A 19,439-nucleotide genomic window follows, 5' to 3' on the forward strand; every position below is an offset into this window, starting at 1 on the left:
AAGATGGAGTTATTCATTTCACAGACAATGAACTCAAGGAAAGACAAAGGCTGTCCATTGTCTTACAACCCTGGCATACCTTAAAATGGGCTTTTTGTTTACCATATTGACATCACACACTTCTTCCAACACATTCACACACTTCCCAGGTATCTTTGGCCAAGCCCATTTTCTGCTGCTATAATGGAACACTTGAGAGTAGGCAATTCATAAAGGAAAGAAACTTATTTCAGCTCAAGATGGCACTAACATCTCCTTAGCTTTCAGTGAGGGCCTTGTGCTGTGCCATGGCACTCTAGAAAAAAGGAAGGACAAGTGGCGACATGTGGAGAAGACAAACATCCACGAGGCAGCCTTGCTTCATAAATCAATCCTCTCCAGCAAATAAACCAGGTCAGGGAGAAGGGATTTCCTCTTCTTCACTGACCTAACCACTCTGCTATTGCCCCACCACCTCTCAGCACCATTATATAAAAAATCGGACTTCATCATGACCTTCAGAGGAGACAAACATAAACAAAGAGTTTAGCAGAAAAACACTGCATCCTATGACTGGACCTTAGGAGACACTATTTGCTATGGAGAGAATATTTGTATCTTCCTAACCTTCACATGCTAAAATCCCTATGGTAATATACTAGGAAGAGGCCTTTTGGGGGGTGAATATGTCATAAGGTTAGAACCTTCACAAGTGGTATTAATGCCCTTATAAAAACCATGAATGGCTGCATTCTCTCCCCCGCCCTCTCTTTCTCTGTCCTCCAACAGAGGAGGACATAGTGAGGAGACAGCCCTGAAATTCTAAAAAGAGGGCTCTTATCAGACACTGGATATGTCAGCTCCTTGATTTGGAACTTCCCAATACCCAGAATCCTGAAAAACAAACTTCCATTAAGCCACCCATTCTATTTTTTTGTTGTTGTTGTTACAACAACGTAAATTAAGACTCTGTTTTAGGGGCATTTCTTCACAATACATGCATTTAGTGTAGAGACAGAGAAGACAAAACTCTAGATTTGAATATTGTCACTCTTACTGGTCTGCTGGAACAGAGAAACTCATCCACTAGGAAAAAACGTAAAGACAATGGTAACACTTATAACAAGTGGTCACACTTGGAATTCAGAAAGATTTTAGGCCTTTAGCCAAAGGTTTGTGTAACATCAACCAGCTGAAAGTTATTGAAGCTGCCAATGCTGATTTCCATAACTTACTGCTCCCATTCAAACAGCCTGAGGCAAAGTATCAATTCTTCTGCTAATTCTTCCTAGGGTGGGAAGAATTTTTCCTAGACTTAAGGTTACAGTGGACTTTGTTGTCCAAAAACACATTTAATTATACCTGGAAAATAAACACAGAGAAACCAGGCAGCTTGGTCACCCTACCCATGAGAGTCACAAAAATGGAAGAGTCTTAATAAAGCAGCCAGACACTCATACCCTGTGCTTCCATAACTATGAACTTCATTTTAAAACATCCCTCTCTAATAAACATTTTGTGTTCGTAAATCAGTTAAAGCCTACAATTTGCTAAAAGTTTAAAAGGGATCACTTGACGTCAGGGGTTAAGCTAGGTAGAGCTCTCAAGAGTCTGAAGTTTATCCTTAGGCCAATATGGTTTGGTCTGTAAACTGGGGAGATAGCAGATAGTTTCTAACACTCAATATGGGCTGATGAATTATGATCAGTACTAAGGGATTATTCATATCCTTGAACTATGTAGTTTAGGAACCAAAGAAGGCCCATAAATTCACGTGTTTCTAAAATCACCATAATATACAGTGTTAACATAGCAATCCCACACAAGGCCCATGTTATCCTAAGCCACGTGGAGACAGAGGCTAGGCTACAAAGTTCATTATTACAGTTCAACCTGTGATAGCCTTTGTAAGTTGAAATTAAGGAATGGGGAATAGTCATAAAGAAAGCACATAATTTTACAAAGTAGAACATGCCATGATGATATGAAAGATCATCTCTAGAATAAGAGTTTGAACAAAGATAAACAGGGACACGTCTTTATAGGGTTCTTCTTTCAATTCTGAGTATACACTGGTACGGCAAAATAAAGATATTTGAGCCACACATTGATAGAAATTGAGATATTTCACAGGGAAGGAAAATCAATAACAACACACTTAGGGGATCCATAGAAGCACATGGCATATGGGTCTACACTCAAGCTGACTACACTAGTTGTCAAGTTCAAAGAATGAGCCCTGCTGAAAATTATAATCACATTGGATGTCAAAGGTTGGACAAGAAGGTTGAGAGGCGGGTTGGGCCATTTTAAGCAAATGTATAGCTTTTCCATTTCAAAATGAGCAATCAAGGCTACTCTTGAGTGGTACCTCTATTTCTTTGTTTGCCTCCGTACCTGGGAGGCAGCAACAAATCTTGCCATTCATGTATTTAATTTTTCCCACCTGAAGAGATCTTGATTCACTGTACTGTTCATCTACCTCTTTCCCTCATCCAGACCCTTCCACCATATGGCTGGTATAGCAAGTTTATGAAGAAAGGATTTTAAGAAAATAAAATCATAGTTGCTATCATCGTAGCGAGCACACCTGATGATTCCGGTGTCTCTTCTGAGTTAGGTGATAGAAAACTTCCAACACAGGGAGAGAATAAATATAGGCAAGGTGATGACTTTTGTCCAGTACATGATTTAAAGATAGCATTGCCTTTACATCCAGAGAACAGATTAAAAAAAAAAGTCAGGTTCTCCTAGTGAGATATGTATTGAGAGAACTATATTCTCTAGGTAGCCTCGCAATAGCAAGAACACCATGTTTTGTGGAGCAGACTAAAATCTTAGCATTAAAAGCAAATGATGGAAAAGTGTTGCACCGGGAAACTATTCTTGGACCTGAGACTGGAGATAAGTTTTCCCCTAGAATTGTGGAATGGGCTTTCTACAGGAGACACTTGTACTTCCAGAGGAGCTTCCAGAGGAGCACATTGGTATGGAGATACCTGGGATACAGCTGCCTGGATACAGACACCTGGACAACATCTGCCATGGCATTTACATCTTAATGATAATGCGTGAAGAAGCAAGTAAAGGCATAACAAAGATGGCAGTCAAAAAAGCCCAGGTAATTTTGATTTTCTTCTCTGTTTCTAGCTTGCATGTCATTATATACAGGTGGCTATAATATCCTTTATGGTTTTTTTTCTTTTTTTCTTTTGAGACAGGTTCTCCTGTAGAGCATGACAGCCTGGAACTTGCTATGTAGACCAAGCTGGTCTCAAACTTGTGATCTTTCTGCTTCTGTTCTTGAGTGCTGGGATTACAAGTAGCATGCACTGGTACACCCAACACTCAATGTACCATCTTTCCAAACGCAAATGACCATACTAATGTTTACACACAACATTACTTCAGGATTTTTATAATATAGAACAAAGGGATCAAAAGTAGGCTTCAGCATGCATTTCAGGTCCATGTGATCTTGACATGTAGTTCTCAGCTGCATATATGACATGAGGTTATAGGTTTGATACAGTCATTTCTCACAGTGATCTTCGATAGGGTCCGATCAATGATGCCATATCTACGTTTTGGATGGAAGAGAATGTCTTCCATTCTGCTTAATGCTTTAGAATAATCAAGTATTTTGGCCTCTTGGACTGATTCAAAGCAATTCTTTGGGCTGGATTTTATTTGCAGAATCTTAGTACATTTGTAGTAACATCAGCAGATTTTGATAAAATACATAAATCCAAGTAAGAAGAGGTGGCAAGTGAGACCTGTCCAAGTCTTTACTTACCACAGTTCTTTTCATCACTGCCATCAACACAGTCTTCATCTCCATCACATTTCCACAGCAGAGTAATGCAGCGGCCATTTGTACACTGGAATTGGGAGGATTCACATTTGGCTTTTTTCCCTAGGAGGAAGAAGGAACATTCAGTGATGCCAGGAAAGAAGTGCAGGTTTGAGATTCAAGTTCCCCTATGCACATGGCTAAGGACCCTTATAGAAGGATGGCTGCAGACTCCCCAAGCTATAGCTTTCTAGGGGCCAGCCTTAGATGGGTTTGGGGCAGGGATTGACAGTAACAGACTTTTTCACTGGACAACAAACTAAAACTGGACACTAGATTTCCAACCTTTCTCCCAGGGAGGCACAGCTATAACACTAACAGAAGTAGTTCATGTAGCTTCTAAGAAATCCAGTCATATGCCAGCAATGATGTCCCACAGTGACCATAAGATTGTAATGGAACTAAATAGTTCCACTCATCTAAGGAACACATGGCAGAAGAAAGCAAAGTAAAGCAAACTGTAGAAGAAAAAGAAGAACCACCTCTGAGAAAATTAACAGTGAAGGGGTTAGACAAAGCTTTCACAGACTTCAAGCAGCTCCTGAATGCATTTGAAAACATAGACTCCTAACTCCAAAAGGTTCTCGTTGACAGAGAACAACAAAGAAGCAAACTAGCACGGACACATTTCTGAAAAGCACGAAGGAAGAAAGGCCTTCCTCCAGGAAGAACCTCAGGGCCCCTCCTTCCAGAAGGGATTTCAGAAGGCCTTGTCATTGAGAATAGCTGTATGTGCTTTAGTGCTCGGAGGCGGTCCAATGGGGCAAGATGCAGAGGTAGAAGATAGTGATACCGATGGGCCTAACCCCATGTGGGGCCAGGAGAAGGTGTATGCTTGTATGTTAATTCTTAAGAAATAAGTGTTTAAAGTAAATGACCAACAGAAAAAAGCTTAGAGAATAAGCATATAAAGAAAGTGTTTTTGTACAGATAGACAGATGTGTTTTAAATTGTTATCACAAGAGTTTATGCCTGCTTTAAAAGGGGGCCAGTGAGCTAGCTTGACAGGCCACCGTATGTGTTGCCAAGGCTGTCCACTTGAGCTCAGTCCCTGGAACCCATGGTGGAAGGAGGGAGCTGGCTCCTGAAAGTTGTCCTCTGGCCTCTACACTCACTGGTGCTGTGCCAGGTGTGCTCCCACCCCAATAATAAAACCAATCATTTTTAAAGTAAAAAGAGTGATAGTAAGGGCTGATAGAGCTTAGGCTGGTAGAGAAGGAACCTGGGTTCGATCCCAAACACACATACACACACATGCACACACACACATTATTATTGAAGAAATAATTTCTTATTGAAGACAGAGAAACACTTTTATAAACTTTCTTAACTAAGGGTCACTTAAGTATGCAGTGTTTCTAAAGTAACACTAATATCCTAGGCTTTCCCATGCATTCATTCACTCACTAGCTCACCCAGAACAACGTCTAGTCCTGCAAACTCCATTTATGTTTAGTGCCTTTTTATCTTTTTCAACCATATTCTTGTTGTACCTCTTCTATGTTTAGATATGTTTAGGTACATGCATACTTACCACTGTGTTATAGTTGTCTATAATATTCAGTCTGGTATCATGCTGGATATGTGAGTAGCCTACAATCAGTAGGCTAGACCAAACAGTCTAAGTATGAAGCAGTTTAAATCAACTAAGTTTGTGTAAGCAATGCAGCAATGAGCTGCTGAACATGGTGGCTCTGAGAACACATCTCTATCATTAAACAGTGTATGGCTGTATCTTTAAAAGGACAGGAAACTCATTTTCCTTCCCTTTAATCCTTTTTACTTCTAGAACCAAAGAGTTGATTCAGCAGGAAGAAGTGCTTGCTACCAGTCTTGAGAACTGTATTCTATCCCTGGGACCTACGTGGTGGAAGGAGAGAACCAACTCCCATAAATTATCTTCTGACCTCCTCATCCACGCCATGGCACACATGTACAAAACCACACAAAAATAAATAAATAAATAAATGTAATAAATCCTTTTTCTAACTTCCAAAAACTTGGACATGATGGCCAGCATGGTGATCTTGGGCAAATGACCAAGATCACCTCGTTCGTTCAGAGTCATGAGGACCATCACATGACTTTTGGACCAATTTTTTATATAAACCATGTGTGTGACCATCCTCATGTAGGCAACTTTAATCCTTTAACAGCATTTCCTGTCCACATCTATCAGCATTATTCAAGGGTAGCACTCCTATCACAAACAAAGAGAAAAGTTTTAGGAAGGCAGCAAGGAGAGGGCAGAAATGAAAGCTTAATAATTGTTCCTTGTCTTAGAGACTGAGACCTGTGTGGTGGTTTGAATGAAAAATATCCCCCATAGGTTCATGTATTACTCTCCAGTTGGTGGCACTGTTTGGAGAGGTTATGGAACCTTTAGGAGGTGCAGTGTTCATGGAGGAAATACACCAATGGGACCAGGCTTTGAGAGTATATAGCCTCGCCCTACTTTGAATCCAATCTGTCTGCTTTCTGTGTGTGGATGGAAATGTGATCTTTTAGGTTCCTGTTCTGGCTACCGGCTATATGCCTTCCTCACCATTATGGCCTCTCCCTCTGGAACCATAAGCTAAAATAAACCTTTTCTTTCACAAATTATTTTGGTCATGGTATTTTATCACAGTAACAAAAAAGTAAATAATATAGAAGCTGGTACCAGAAGAATGGGGTAGTGCTGTAAAGAATTTGAGCAGGTTTTTTTTTTTTTTTTTTTTTTTTTTTTGAGGACTGTGGAAAAAACTAAAAAGGCTGTTGAATGTTGTAAGCAGAGCTTAACAGGCCTTTCTAGTAGGAGCCTAGAAAACAGAAGTACTGAGAGTAATGTGGAAAGTAGAGGCATGACTCATGAGGTTTCAGAGGAGAACAAGGGCTCTTTAACAACTGGGTAGATGCCATTTATATGATATTTTGGCAAAGAATCTGGCTATTTTCTGTCCATGTCCTAAAAACTTGCCTGAGGTTAAATTAAAAAGTAGTAGACTAATTTCTTTGGTGGGGGAAATTTCAAGACAGCATAATAACATTGGGTCTATGGAATAGTTACTACTGATAACTGTTATATTGATCCACAATGAAAAAGAGCAAGTGAGGCAGAAAAGGAAATACAAAATGTACAGGTTGGAGAGAAAAAGAGAACTGGGAAAAAAAAGAGTTTGTAATCATTATGCAGAACAGTGCCATTAAGGAGAGGCCTCCTACTGTGCACTGGAACAAAGGGAAGGGTATCCTCAGGGAAACACTCCACTCATCTAAGCTTCCAACTTGTGAAAGGAAAAAGCCTAAGGGGGTATGCTTGCTCTTAGAAAACAATCACTTCAATATCCAAAAGCTGCTGCTAATGTGGTCCAAGGGGCTAGGGTCCATCCTAAGCTGGAAGCTAAACTTGGCAGTGCCATTCACATGGTACTAGCTTTGGAGCCATAAAAGACACAAGAGTTAAGGGATTGTGGATTCTTCCTCTGATGTTTCAGAGAACCAGAGGCCAGGCAAAATGTGGCAGGGGAGTCCCTGTGTGAAGGCCTTGAGACGGCAGGAGGCCCTAACAGGCCATTGCATGAAAGGTAAAACATGAGTTGTGGTAGAGACCCCAAGATGTCAGAGATGCCAGAGCCATGAGACATCTGCCAAGGTGAGCTGCATTCAGGGAGTGGAATTAGCCCGAGAGAGAGGGAGAGATGCATGTTGCAAGCAGCAAAGCTGGAGGTGTTGTGCCAGCTAAGCCCTTTGAAAGTAAAGTTCTAGACATCAGGCATGGAGCTAAAGGGTCTGGTGTTTGCCCTGATGGAGTTTTGGTCTTGCTTCAGTCTCCTATTTTCTGTGTCCCCCTTTCTCCCTTTTGTAACAGAAATATTATTTAGTGCCATTATATGCTAGAAGTATGTAAGTTTTTTTATTTTATAGAGTGTCAGAGTTAAGTGATGTCCTTGAGTCTCAGAAAAGACTTCTGAACAGTGTTGAGAATGTTAAAGACAATGGGAACTTTTGAAGTTGGACTAAATGCATTTTGCATCATGAGATAGCCAGGAGCCTATGGGGGTCAGGGAATGGAATGTGATGATTTGAATGAGAAATGTCCACCATGGGCTCATGTATTTGAACACTCGGTCCTCAATTAGTGATGCTGTTTGGGGAGGGTCATGGAAACTTTTTAGGGGGTGCAGCCTTGCTGAAGGAAGTAAGTCACTGGGCTTGGCTTTGAGAGTATATAACATGTCACTGGGCCTGGCTTGGGGAGTATATAGCATGTTACTGGGCCTGGCTTGAAGACTATACAGCATGTTACTGGGCCTGGTTTGGAGCTTGGAGAGTAAATAGCATGACACTGGGCCTGGCTTCGAGAGTATATAGCATGTCACTGGGCCTGGCTTTGAAAGTATATAGCATGACACTGAGCCTGGCTTTGAAAGTATATAGCATGACACTGAGCCTGGCTTTGAAAGTATATAGCATGACACTGGGTCTGGCTTTGAGAGTATACAGCGTGACACTGGGCCTGGCCTAGAGAGGCTATATATAACCCCACTTCTATTTTTTTCCCTGTCTGCTTTCTGCACATGGTTGGAAATGGGATTTTTTGGTTTCCTGCTCCAGGTACCTGCTGCAAACCTTCCTTGCCATGTTGGACTCACTCTAAGCCAAAATAAACTCTTTGATAAGCTACCTTAAGCACGGTATTTTATCACAGCAGCAAAAAGTAACTAAAAAAGCTGTTGACAAAAAACATGTGTTTACAAAACAGCTCCAAGATAAATTAAAAGCATCAAGAAACATGATTAGGAGGCAATAGAACATCATTTCTAATTCAGCGATGAGAGAAAAAGAGTGAGGTGCATTCACAGCCTGGTTTCTGCTTCCCTGAGCTCAGTTCTTCTAGGCTTAGAGTGTGGCTATTTAATTTACAGAGGTGTGAACTCAGACCTCAAGAAGGTACTAGGTGTTTTACCTGGTGCAGGACAGCTAACAACTGGTGCTTTGATCATTAGCACTTTTGTCTTTCTGCTAGGTGAGGCTGCTTTGAGATAAAAGGTGCAGTTTTGTCCCTTAGAGCACTTGTCCTTGAACTACACTGAAAAGATTTAAGAAAACCAGTGGAGTCCTAGAATGTGTGCAGATTACTGGGGCGGGGGGTTCTAAGCAGAAAGTCCAATTTCCTGCCACCTCTCAGTGCTGCAGCTGGTGCATGCTGGCATAGGAACAGACACAAGAGACAAGCACAGACTGGAACTCTTGTGTGATATCCACAATGCTCTAGTTGGTCTCCCTCATGTCGACTGCTCCTTGCTGTTGGGGAGAATTCTGTGCTTTGTGGCCAATTCCCAAGGAGATTAAAATTTGGGCCAAGCCAAAATTACCATATGGATTTGTACAATATGCATCATGCGGCACTATGTAACTTCAGGCACTATGCATATTGCTTTTAAAGCTATATGGACCGCTCTTAAACGGTCAGCAAGCTAGGACTTAGTTACAAAGCAATATAATATGATAACATTTCCTGTCAACATTCAATAATGCTTATTTGTTCTAAAAATATTAAAATGAATGGAAGATACTAGGGAGTTACAAGGAGAACAAGTGTGTGTTGGGGATGATTGTTGTCAGGAAGCATCAGCTACTTGTTTTTAATAACACTAAGCCAAGTGTGAGGCACCTGGCTGCCTCCTCCCTCCCTCCCTCCCATTATTCACAGAGTATTCTGGATGTTCCCACAGCTGAGCGTATATGACTATATATGTTCCAGGGGACATTTGCTACAGTTCTATATTGTTTGCACTGGGAGGACTATGGGAATGGGAAAGGTCTGCTCTGAGAACTTTATTTGAAAAAGAACAATTCATAGGCAGATAACACAGAAAGAAATATATTTGGAAAGAATAGGTTGCAATTAGGATGTAGTAAAGGCTGAAAGACTGAATTTCTTAAGAGTTTTCATTCCTGAGGATAAATCAAAACAAGCCCAAAACATTGGCATTGAAATCTACATAGTGAGGATAGTAACCATATTGTTAGACTAGAGACTTAAAGGGAGGCTTTCCGATTTGGGATTAGGCATTTGGGAGAAAGCTTCCTTAAAAATGAGGCTTATATGATAGATTTTGTAGATACTCAAGTTGCCTTGGGGTTAAAGTCCAGCGTACGACATTCTAAGATTGATATTTAGTTCACTACCACTCTAAACTCTGGATTTAGTTGTAATATACAAGCTACCAGGAGTAGTAAGTTATGTTAAATTCCAAGAAGTTGGCTCAAAAGTATGTATTGAACAGGGTTATAGCAGACATAAACATGTTATTCTTCTGTTCATTCCAAAAGCAGACAGGAGTTTCATTTCTGTCTTTTCTTATCCCATATGTGCCCAAGTCACCCAAGTTTCTGCCCACTTATCAGAAAGTAGTATGTTACCATCACAAACATGTGACATTCCATTACAAGGAGGGGAATTCATACCAAGATACTATGGGCATCAAAGCATCGCTGCTTGTTTAAAGATGAGGGAGACAGGGATGGGGTGGGAAGCTATCTAGATTTATAAATCTAGACCCTTTAATGGAAGCAAATAGGACTTTAAGCTTTATGGCCATGCCCTTCAGATTTCTAGTTTGAGAAAAACTTTAAGATTCTTCAATTAGGTAGAAAGTGATCTCTAGTTCTGTTTAATTCTCTGCTTCATGTAGAGTTGGGAGAGATCAACCACTAAAATGAATGCTGAGACCTCAGCCACCTGACTGGAATATTGTGGGCTTTTTTTTTTTTTTTTTTTTTTTCTCCACGTTCCAAAGAGATTCTACTTTCCCACCTCTGGTTTTCCACTGGGACTCTGCTGCTCCAAGGTCCAGAACTGAAAGCACCAAATGAATTAAGAAGCTTTAGGTTTCCCAAGTTTGGGGATTATAGGATTGTAGAACTGTAGTCTATTTTCATCCATGAAAGTTAAATCTCAAGTTCACTATTATAATTCATGAAGGGAACAGGTTGGTCATGAAATCATCTACCCTAAGCTTTTGTTAATTGTTAAGTTGAGCGAAAGCCAAGGATACTCCACAAATAAGCTTGAGAGTAGCCCTGGAATCATTTGCTCAGAAAAAAGTGAAAAGTGGGCATACAATGCAGTTTTCAGTGGGTTCCTTAAAGCCATAGTGTTCATCGGAAATAACTTGAGGCTAACATGGAAGGTAGTATAGAGAAGCACAGAACCTGGAGTTCCACCTCCATCTTGAACTAGGAAGACTTTCTCTTGGTGTTAGTGTAAGAATATGAGTCTTCTTTCCTTAAGAAATTAAATTTGTGTAAGTTTTCTCCTAAATCTAATATTGAGCATGGGTACCTCTGTCCTTTTGAGTCAGGAGGTTGGGGGGTTACTTGGATATACCCACTTAAGTGATCATTTAAGTTAGAAATGAATGAATTTCGTAAAGTATTAAAGAATAACCTGATTTTACTGTCACTTGTATAGATGGCATCAGTATATTCAAGCTTACTTAAAGGGTCCCATGTCCCAGGAAACTTGCTCACCAAAAATCAACACTCACTGCTTCCCACACATTAGCAGTTCACTGGCTTCAAGAGACATGGGGGTTTGAATGCGAGGAGAAGTCAGCCTGTCTTTGTCTTATTGGCTCTGCAAGGGTTAATGTGGAAAAACAGCGTGTGAGCTTCACTGAAACACTGCATAGGCCTTACAGTGAATAGTCAGCCTTCAGGATAGGTCATCGATTTCCCTATAGGCTGGGAGTAACATTTTGGCAGAATGTTCCAGCCCAGAATATTGAGGAGATGCTCAGAGTGTCAGGCTTGGAGCCTACCTGAACCTGTAGGGGTCTCACGCTGCCACACTCTGCCAGGCCCAGCCTTCTCTCTTACTGTTCCTCGGTGCCTGAGCATAAAAGTGTGATCATCTGCTGGAATTTCCTCAGTCCATTTGTTTTGGCACTTCTAGGGCCACAAGGACATTTATTTTTAGTTTAACCCATCTCTTCTGCTTGCTACTTTAATGGCAATCTTTCTATTCTTAGGCTAAAACACCTTTTAGGACAAGCAGATTTCTGAGTCAGCAAAGAAGTTTTCCTATAGGGAAAGAGATTGTTAGAGGGAAATACTTTAGCAAGGTGCTAAGGAAGAGGTTCTGAACCACCAAGCACAGAAGCTCTGTCCAGGCCTTAAAGTCAGCCTTGGAAGCTTTAAGCACCTGTTTGGAGGCAGTTTAAAATGGTTAAACTGGGGCTGGAAAGATGGTTCAGCAGTTAAGAACACTGATTGTTCTTGCAGAAAACCCGGGTTTGAATCCCAGCACCCACATGGCAGCTAACAACTGTCCATAACTTCAGTGCTGGGGATCCGACAGTCTCTTCTGTCCTCCACTGGCATTGCATTACATGAGTGCACTTACCTACATGCAGGCAATGCACGCATACACATAAAATAAAAATCAATGAATTTGATTCATTCTTAAACACAGAACCCTATATGCACTTTAAACAAAGATGATTATGTCTAGAATGAATACAGGAAAGATTTTGCCATTAGCCCTGTACTCAAGTTTCACATTGGTAGATCATTATCAATGAAAAATAGTGCATCTTTTGCAGAAGGTTCCCTCTATAAGACAGAAGTTAATCTCATAAGATGTTTCAACAGGGCTAATAGGAAAAATCATGTAAAGTACCAAACCCAGTCTATGACTGGGGTATTGTAGCTAAAATTCCTTCTGGGAGGCATGAACAATGTCTGCCCCCTCCTGCTTGGTCCCTACAACAAACTAAGGTCGTATTTCTCCAAACTGCAGTTTGGGAAAGCAAAGAGCTTACTGGGCTAAAATAAACTTTGGTTCCTTCTTCTAACTCACTAAAATAGGTGAATTTAGCAGTTCAATTGCTAGAAAAGGTTTTTCCGTTTACATCTGATAGAGATAATTTAAGAATCATGGAACTAAATACTTTTTATTGTTGACCATTCACTGCTCCAAGACTTCTGGTTCTTAACTCATTAGTTCTACATGGCCAGAACTTTTGTTTCTCTTTACAGTTCAGAAAACCTGCTTGAGAAGAGAAATATAGCGAGTTGCCCAAGATTATCCCGGGAAGAGCTAGGATTTGAACCCAGGTGTCTAGCTCTAGAGTTTGTGCTACTGAGCTCACAAACTATAGCAGCCCAGTCAGGACTATGTGTTTCTAGGATAGTCTGTCAACCTGGAATGTAGTGAGTAGAATCTGCTTAAGTCAATCAAGAATGATGTGCTTTCTCTTATCAGGAAGATATTCACACAGTACAGCTTTATGGCAGAGGTAGAGGCCTACTTCCTTTCCCATGGTAGCTTTTAAAATATGCTGCTAGAATTTCCTTCACAGCTTTTTTCTAGGACTATGTCTCTGGTTTTTCTTATCTAGGGTACATTGACCAAGTGATAGCAAAGGCTCTTGACCTTATCTACCTGGAGAAGGAAAACAGTCCATGTAGCTACAGCATTAAGACTAAGAAGCTATGGTTTGGGGTCTACGTATCACAGAAGAGGCTGTTTTGTTTTCAAGGTTGTAATATCGTATATACTGTTAATCCCTGTCAGCTTTCATGTCTAGCACTGGATGACTACAAGAGACAAGTGCCAGGGTCTTACAGTGTTTATAGCAGACATGTTAATGACAACCCAAGTCAAGCTCTCAAGCTCACACTGCAGGGAAAATTCATCTGGATGCCTTAGCAGACATAGACATAAGCAGTTTTCACAAAGCCTCCTCTCCTGTCTTCTTTTATCTTCAACAGACTCACCACTTGTTTTAAATTGGTAGCCCAGAAATGAGCCCAGATTCTTCATCTCTGATACTTAGCCATCACACTATGGTCATGTCTAAACCCTCATCTCACATTTGATCTAAATTTAAGCCACTCGTTCCTTTGCCTCCAGCCTGTGTCATTCTCTGTCCAAATTAAGACAGTGATATAAACAACTTAGACTATCTAGAAGGGTCAAAGATGGGATCATTTCCTGGCTGCCCACTGGCTCCAGGATTGAGTCTCAGTTTCCTACCAGCTTCCCTGGACTGCTGCCTCTTGGTCATCACCCACCATCTGCTCTGGCTGCACCACCTGAGCTAACAACTCCAAGGAGCCTCTCTTACTTCCTCTGCCTTTGCCCACCTTCAGGGATGCCTTCTTTTCATTTGCCTGTGTGACTCCTGTTCACTTCTCTACCAAGACTGGGCTCAGGTAATACCTCTTTAGTTGAGGCCCTCTGGCTCTTCTTACAGAACGAGGTGTTCTCTGTCTCCATCCCCCAAACTCTCTCTACTTGTTCCACAGATATCATGCACTGACATGTGCTTATCTGTTTCCACATGTGCTTATCTATCTGGAATTCATTTTTACAACTCAGGACTTGGCACCTGGCATCCGAAGATTCTCTAGGCCCTAGTTAATGTCACGGATGTATCAGTTGGTTAACAAATTAACACACAAATCTGTTCAGCACTGTAGATTTTTGTCAAAATGTCCTTCCCAGGTTTTCTACGCTTGACATGTGACCACCTGTTTCACCTGCTAGAATATTTGAAAGACCAGGTTATAAAGGCACCTGTTCCCTATGCCAACAAATGTATGTTCATCTCATGTGAGTGGCAGGTTATCATTAAAAAACAATGCACAGTCACACACTTGTCTCATTTCCACATGAGAGAGATTCCAACACACAGGAAGATCTGGATTGGCTAGGAAGATGGGGTGTCAGCCCCAGTCTTACTTTTGACATTTCATTGCTCTTTGGGAATGCTGGCAATGGCCCACTGTGGTTTGAATCACCACCTTTGCAGGACGATAGGCAGATAGGAAATTGTTCCTAGCTTTGGCATATTAAAGTCTAAGTTGCTAGTGATTTTTGAGAAACATCATGAACTATAATCAAAGCAGCATGTGGGAACTCCAGAAGTCTTCAGCTGCTGTTTGTTGCTTATGATTAAGGCACACCAGCCCTGCCTGCTCCACTTCGCAACTTCTATGCTAAACTCTTTTTGGATCTTGAGTTTCTTGGGTTGACGTCCCCATTAGAAGAAATGCACGAAGGGGCCAGCTCTGTGTCTCTGTGCTCACCATCAAGTAGTCTCAAGCTGATGTACAAAGGAAACTGGTTCAATTTATAATCTGCCTGGTAAGTCTACCCACCAGTTAATAACTTAGATCTTAGGAAAGCTTTCTTAAGAAAAATAAAGATCAGAGTGTAGAATGGTCTACACTCTTGTCATTTGCAGGAAATGCTGTTACAACACGTGAACTTCAAATGCTAAGAACCACAGCTTTGCAAACTACTCATTCTGCCGCCTCACCTCTATCACCAGCGCTGTATCTGTACATAGGACTACTGATAACCAAGGTAAAGCCAAACACCCCAATTTGATGGTAAGATTTGACACTCTAGCAAGTACCCTGCCCCCACAAAGTTGTCATTTCTTCTCCTGAAGTTACTTTTAAAATTTCAAGCCAGGCATATCCCCTTCCCTTCCCAAAGAGCATCTCTGTATAACACAAAGCGGACAAAACACCCTCTGAGCAAACATTAAGACACTTAATATCTCACGATATCTCAAGGCCTACTCTCCCTGTACTTAGCAGGTATGAGAGCCTCAAAACAACTATCAGGCCTGAATCACTCAGGATGAAGGGAAAACTGCACTTAGTTTAAGGTGCCACCTGCTATCTCGATTAACTCCTCTAGCGAAGTTGGCATATTTAACTCATTGATATTAGCAGTGTGTAGGGTTTTGATTGCAACGACTTAGCAAAGAGACATTGGTTAAGAGTGTGTGGGGGGGCACAATGTAAATGAGCCAGTTTTCACATACAAAGTCAGATTCGCTTAGAACTAGGTTACACTATGCCTGAGATCCTCAGACTGTCCCTTTTTTAACCAGCGGGGGAAAACTCTCTTGGATTATCCTGGTCAATAAATAAATCTCAGCCATAATCTCAAAAGAAAGATTTTTTGACTGTTTTTCTTGAAAATTGTCTGCTGTGCTGTGGCCTGAATGTTGTCTGGAGATTAGTACAAGTTAGAAGAGAACAAACTAAGCAAATTTGAACATCTCACCTAACAAGTGAAGGGCAGCTGTATTAATTGACAGTGAGATACCCTCATCAGGCAGGTACATTTCAGGCCTATCCAAGCCCTGTTATGTGCTTAATTTCTCAGCTCAGGCTGATGGCTCTCCAAGTCAAGGTCAAGTGAAGCGAATCAGGACCTGAGGCGGGAACTGCCCGATCTTGATCTCATTCCAATCTTTAAGAACAACTTCGTTTGTACTCTGTGAGGGATTAGAAAATATTTACTATGCATATTCTCTTCCTGTGCTGTTTGGTGAGTTTTGGGTCAAAGCCTGAAGCCAGATGGCTGAGGTCTTATCATGCCCTTGACCTCAAGGCTATGATTTCAGGCACTTGGTTTAACTGGTCTTGCATTATTCTTGGAACAGAAGGGGCTCACAACAGCTCTTCACCTCATCCAGAACTATTACAAAAAGTACTCTGGTGAAATCCTGTCTATGGCTATTCAATTTTATAGAAAGCAGAAGCATGTGGATCAGGCATGCATTTGTTTTAAAGGTAGAGGCGGCCACCTTTGAAAGCGTTGCTCTGTGTTTACAAATACAGTTTGTTACCCTCAAGTCCTCACAAGTGCCAGCTTCGCTGAAGCTGGTCCTTATATAAAAGTCGTCATTATCTGGAGACTCGATCATCAGCACGGCACCAGCAATGTTGGTAAGAGGATGATTTGATGAACACAGCTGTTCCAGGCTTCAGAAAACTCTCTGCCCATGAATGTTTGACATGACCCTATTTTGAAAAGAAGGCCTTTGCCTACATTCTCTTTCTTGGTCACAGATGAGGACTACTACTGTCCCTATTTTCTCTTGGTGTTATCTGGCAAGACAAGAGTATTTCCTGGTCTTCTGAGTGCCTATCTTCAATTTTCCTGGTCTTGCTGTTTAGGTCAACCCATTCCAACAATAAGGGAAGTGTCTACTCTTTAAATAATTGCTAGTCACATCTGAACAGCTCTGATAGAGCTCTGGTCTTCTAGACTCTGGCCTGGAGGACTATATGGCACCAGGATCTTAATCCATATTACACTGGAGGAAAAGGTCCTAGGGCCCCAGGTACTCTGTCATCAGCCACTATGGCTTCTCTTGTTAGCCTCAGTGAAGTTCCTTGCAGGAACTTGATGCACACCTGCCCTGTGTCAGGTAGTTTGGAGCAGCCTCTGAGTGAGTATTGGGGGGCAGGGGGGAGGGTTGGAGGGAAAGATTAAGCATCATAGAAGACCAGGATCAGAAAATCAGTCCACATGCCTAGGACTTTGAACTTAAGATTGGGGCAGTCTGGGTTGGCTTGGGGTCAGTATGTTTCCTCTAACTCCAAATTTGCTCCGGTTCAGAAAGAACTGTTGTCCTTCTTCTGACAATCTAGGTTTGCACAGGGTTTTCTCTTCCACTTTTCACCACACTGTCATACTCCACACGTGGTAAAAGAGGAGCAAAGGGAATCCTCACCTTCCCAAAACAAACTGAACTCCTGGCTTTGACTAGATCATTGTAACAGTCTGGGTGCATCCCTAACACTTTATAGGAAACAGTCCCTCATGGAAAGTTAGTACTTTTTAAATTCTAAGAAGAGGAGAAGCCATGTAGCTGATCTGACTCTTTTCTCCCACCTCCCTGGATCACAGTCAGTAATTTTTCTACTTTTGTGTTTTGAAACATTGCAAAATATATAAGGCAAGTCATGTCACTCCTCTGAGAGATGGTTTAATAAGTCAGCATTACTCATCCGTTAATGATTAATGCCAACATCTGAAAATTCCTGTAAGCAAGGCTGTACTGGGCTCGAAGGTTTGTCACACATTGGGTTCTACCATCACTGCCTCACTACACACCGGCCCTTTCCAGAGTGCAGGCAGGAGAAAGCAGGAGAGGGAACAGCCCTTCTGAGCCTGTCTGGTCTTTCACTTTCCCTTAAAGATAACACTGCTCAGGCTGTTAAATTAAGTCCGCGAAGCCTCGTGACCAACCAAATCGCAATGGGCCGCCAACCAATCGCGTGGAGCAGGAAAAGCCCGGCCCAGCTTCACACACTCAGGACAGCGGAACCACCCGGCCAGGGGCTCTGGAGTCTTCAGCCCTCCAGCCTCACGCGACCGGCGGCTAGACCACACACTTGTAAGTTCCATCTCACTCCAGGACACACGTGACTGCACGCAGTCCTTCTAAGCCACCGGCGACAGGAGGTGGGACTGTGGTATATTTAGGGCTGGGACAGCGCTCTGCCCTAATTATCTAGAGCTGGTTGGCAAGCAATCCTTTTGGTGTCATGTCTTAAGACCACTTTTGGGTCCTGCCAGGACTCTAACCAGACCGCGTTGAGAAGCGTCTTTTCGTCTGCTCAGGAAAGTTGTACGACCAAAGTGAGAGGTGGCTGAAGACCCGTTGAGCTCCAGGACGGCCGACCCTGGGGACTCCACTATAGTCACCTCCCACCCTTCCCAAGCCACAGCTACACACCAGCTCTATTGCTTCGGTCTATTGTGAAGAACGAAGGCTAATTACAGTCTCTAGGTTAGGACTCAGTTTCTCTGGGGCAAGTGTCACCAGTAACAAGGCTCTGCAAACTAACCTGATTGTCTGTCCCACTCCCCTCCCCCGTTCAGCTATCTGGGAAACCCAGAGGTTTGCAGACGCCGCGTTGGCCGTGACAAGGGGGAAGGAGAAAAGGAGAAAAGCCACACTCCTGTCCCCTGCGAGCCCGAGCCAGGAGACCGCGGGGCGCCGGGGGAGTCTCAGTCCGGGTGCGCAGGCTGCGCACTTCTCATGGCTCCGCCGAGCCTCCAGCTGCCGCCCACCCAACGTGCGCCTGCTCACGGCGGCGCGAGGACTCCCGGCCCGGCGGGCACCGGGCGCCCCGTGCCCTCAGGGACACCCACCTGCACCCACAGTCCGCTCTCACCCGCTCACGTCGGAGGGGCGCACCCCGGGCTGCCAGGCCCGGCGCTCTGCCTCTTCCCGACAGCCCGCCCGGCAGAGGCGACAGAACCATTGTTCAGTGGCTCCGAAGCCCACGTCCCCCAGCCTTGTCAAGGGGGTGAAAAACGAAGTAGAGAGGAGGGGGAGGGGAGGAGGGACACAGGGACAGGAAGACTAGCTCCAGCGAGCCTTTAGGACACCCCAAACCCCACTGTCCCCCGGCCCGGCTGCCTGCAGCCGCGGAGCTGACAGCTCAGAGGCGCCACCAGGGCGGGGAGGGGAGGCAGGAGCCCGGCGCGGAGAGGCGCCTCCTCTGAGGGAGTGGGTAAGGGGAGCCCGGGGCCCCCCAAAGCGCCGCGATCGCCGGCACCCCGGCTACCGGCCGCGTGCGGAGGGGCGCGTCCCCACTCACCGCTTGCAGAGGCGCGGGCGTCCCGGGGCGCCCAGCACAGCGCGAGCAGAAGCCACAGCGCCCAGCGCGCGGACGTGCCCATGCTGCCCGCCCGGATGGTGCCGCCGCCGCCGCCGCCTTTCGCTCCGCACAACAAGTTACCAGCCCTTCGGAGAGGAGGAAGGAGGTGGGGGCGGGGAGGGGGGAGGCGAGG

General features: G+C 43.4%; 1 protein-coding gene across 2 annotated transcripts in view; it reads right to left on the reverse strand.

Moving 5' to 3' along the window:
- The window catches only part of Vldlr (very low density lipoprotein receptor), a 35,288-nt gene that overhangs the window by 14,981 nt on the left and 868 nt on the right, over positions 1 to 19,439 (reverse strand). For both annotated transcript variants that reach the window (XM_008841689.3, XM_008841688.3), the window contains exons 2-3: positions 19,247 to 19,392; positions 3,776 to 3,895 (exon numbers count right to left, since the gene is read on the reverse strand). In XM_008841689.3, coding sequence (XP_008839911.1) covers positions 3,776 to 3,895; positions 19,247 to 19,328 — 202 coding nt within the window. In that variant the 5' untranslated portion in view covers positions 19,329 to 19,392. The remainder of the gene's footprint in view (positions 1 to 3,775; positions 3,896 to 19,246; positions 19,393 to 19,439) is intronic.

The sequence above is a fragment of the Nannospalax galili genome, unplaced genomic scaffold, assembly GCF_000622305.1.
Source record: "Nannospalax galili isolate Female #2095 unplaced genomic scaffold, S.galili_v1.0 scaffold241, whole genome shotgun sequence".
Taxonomy (NCBI): domain Eukaryota; kingdom Metazoa; phylum Chordata; class Mammalia; order Rodentia; family Spalacidae; genus Nannospalax; species Nannospalax galili.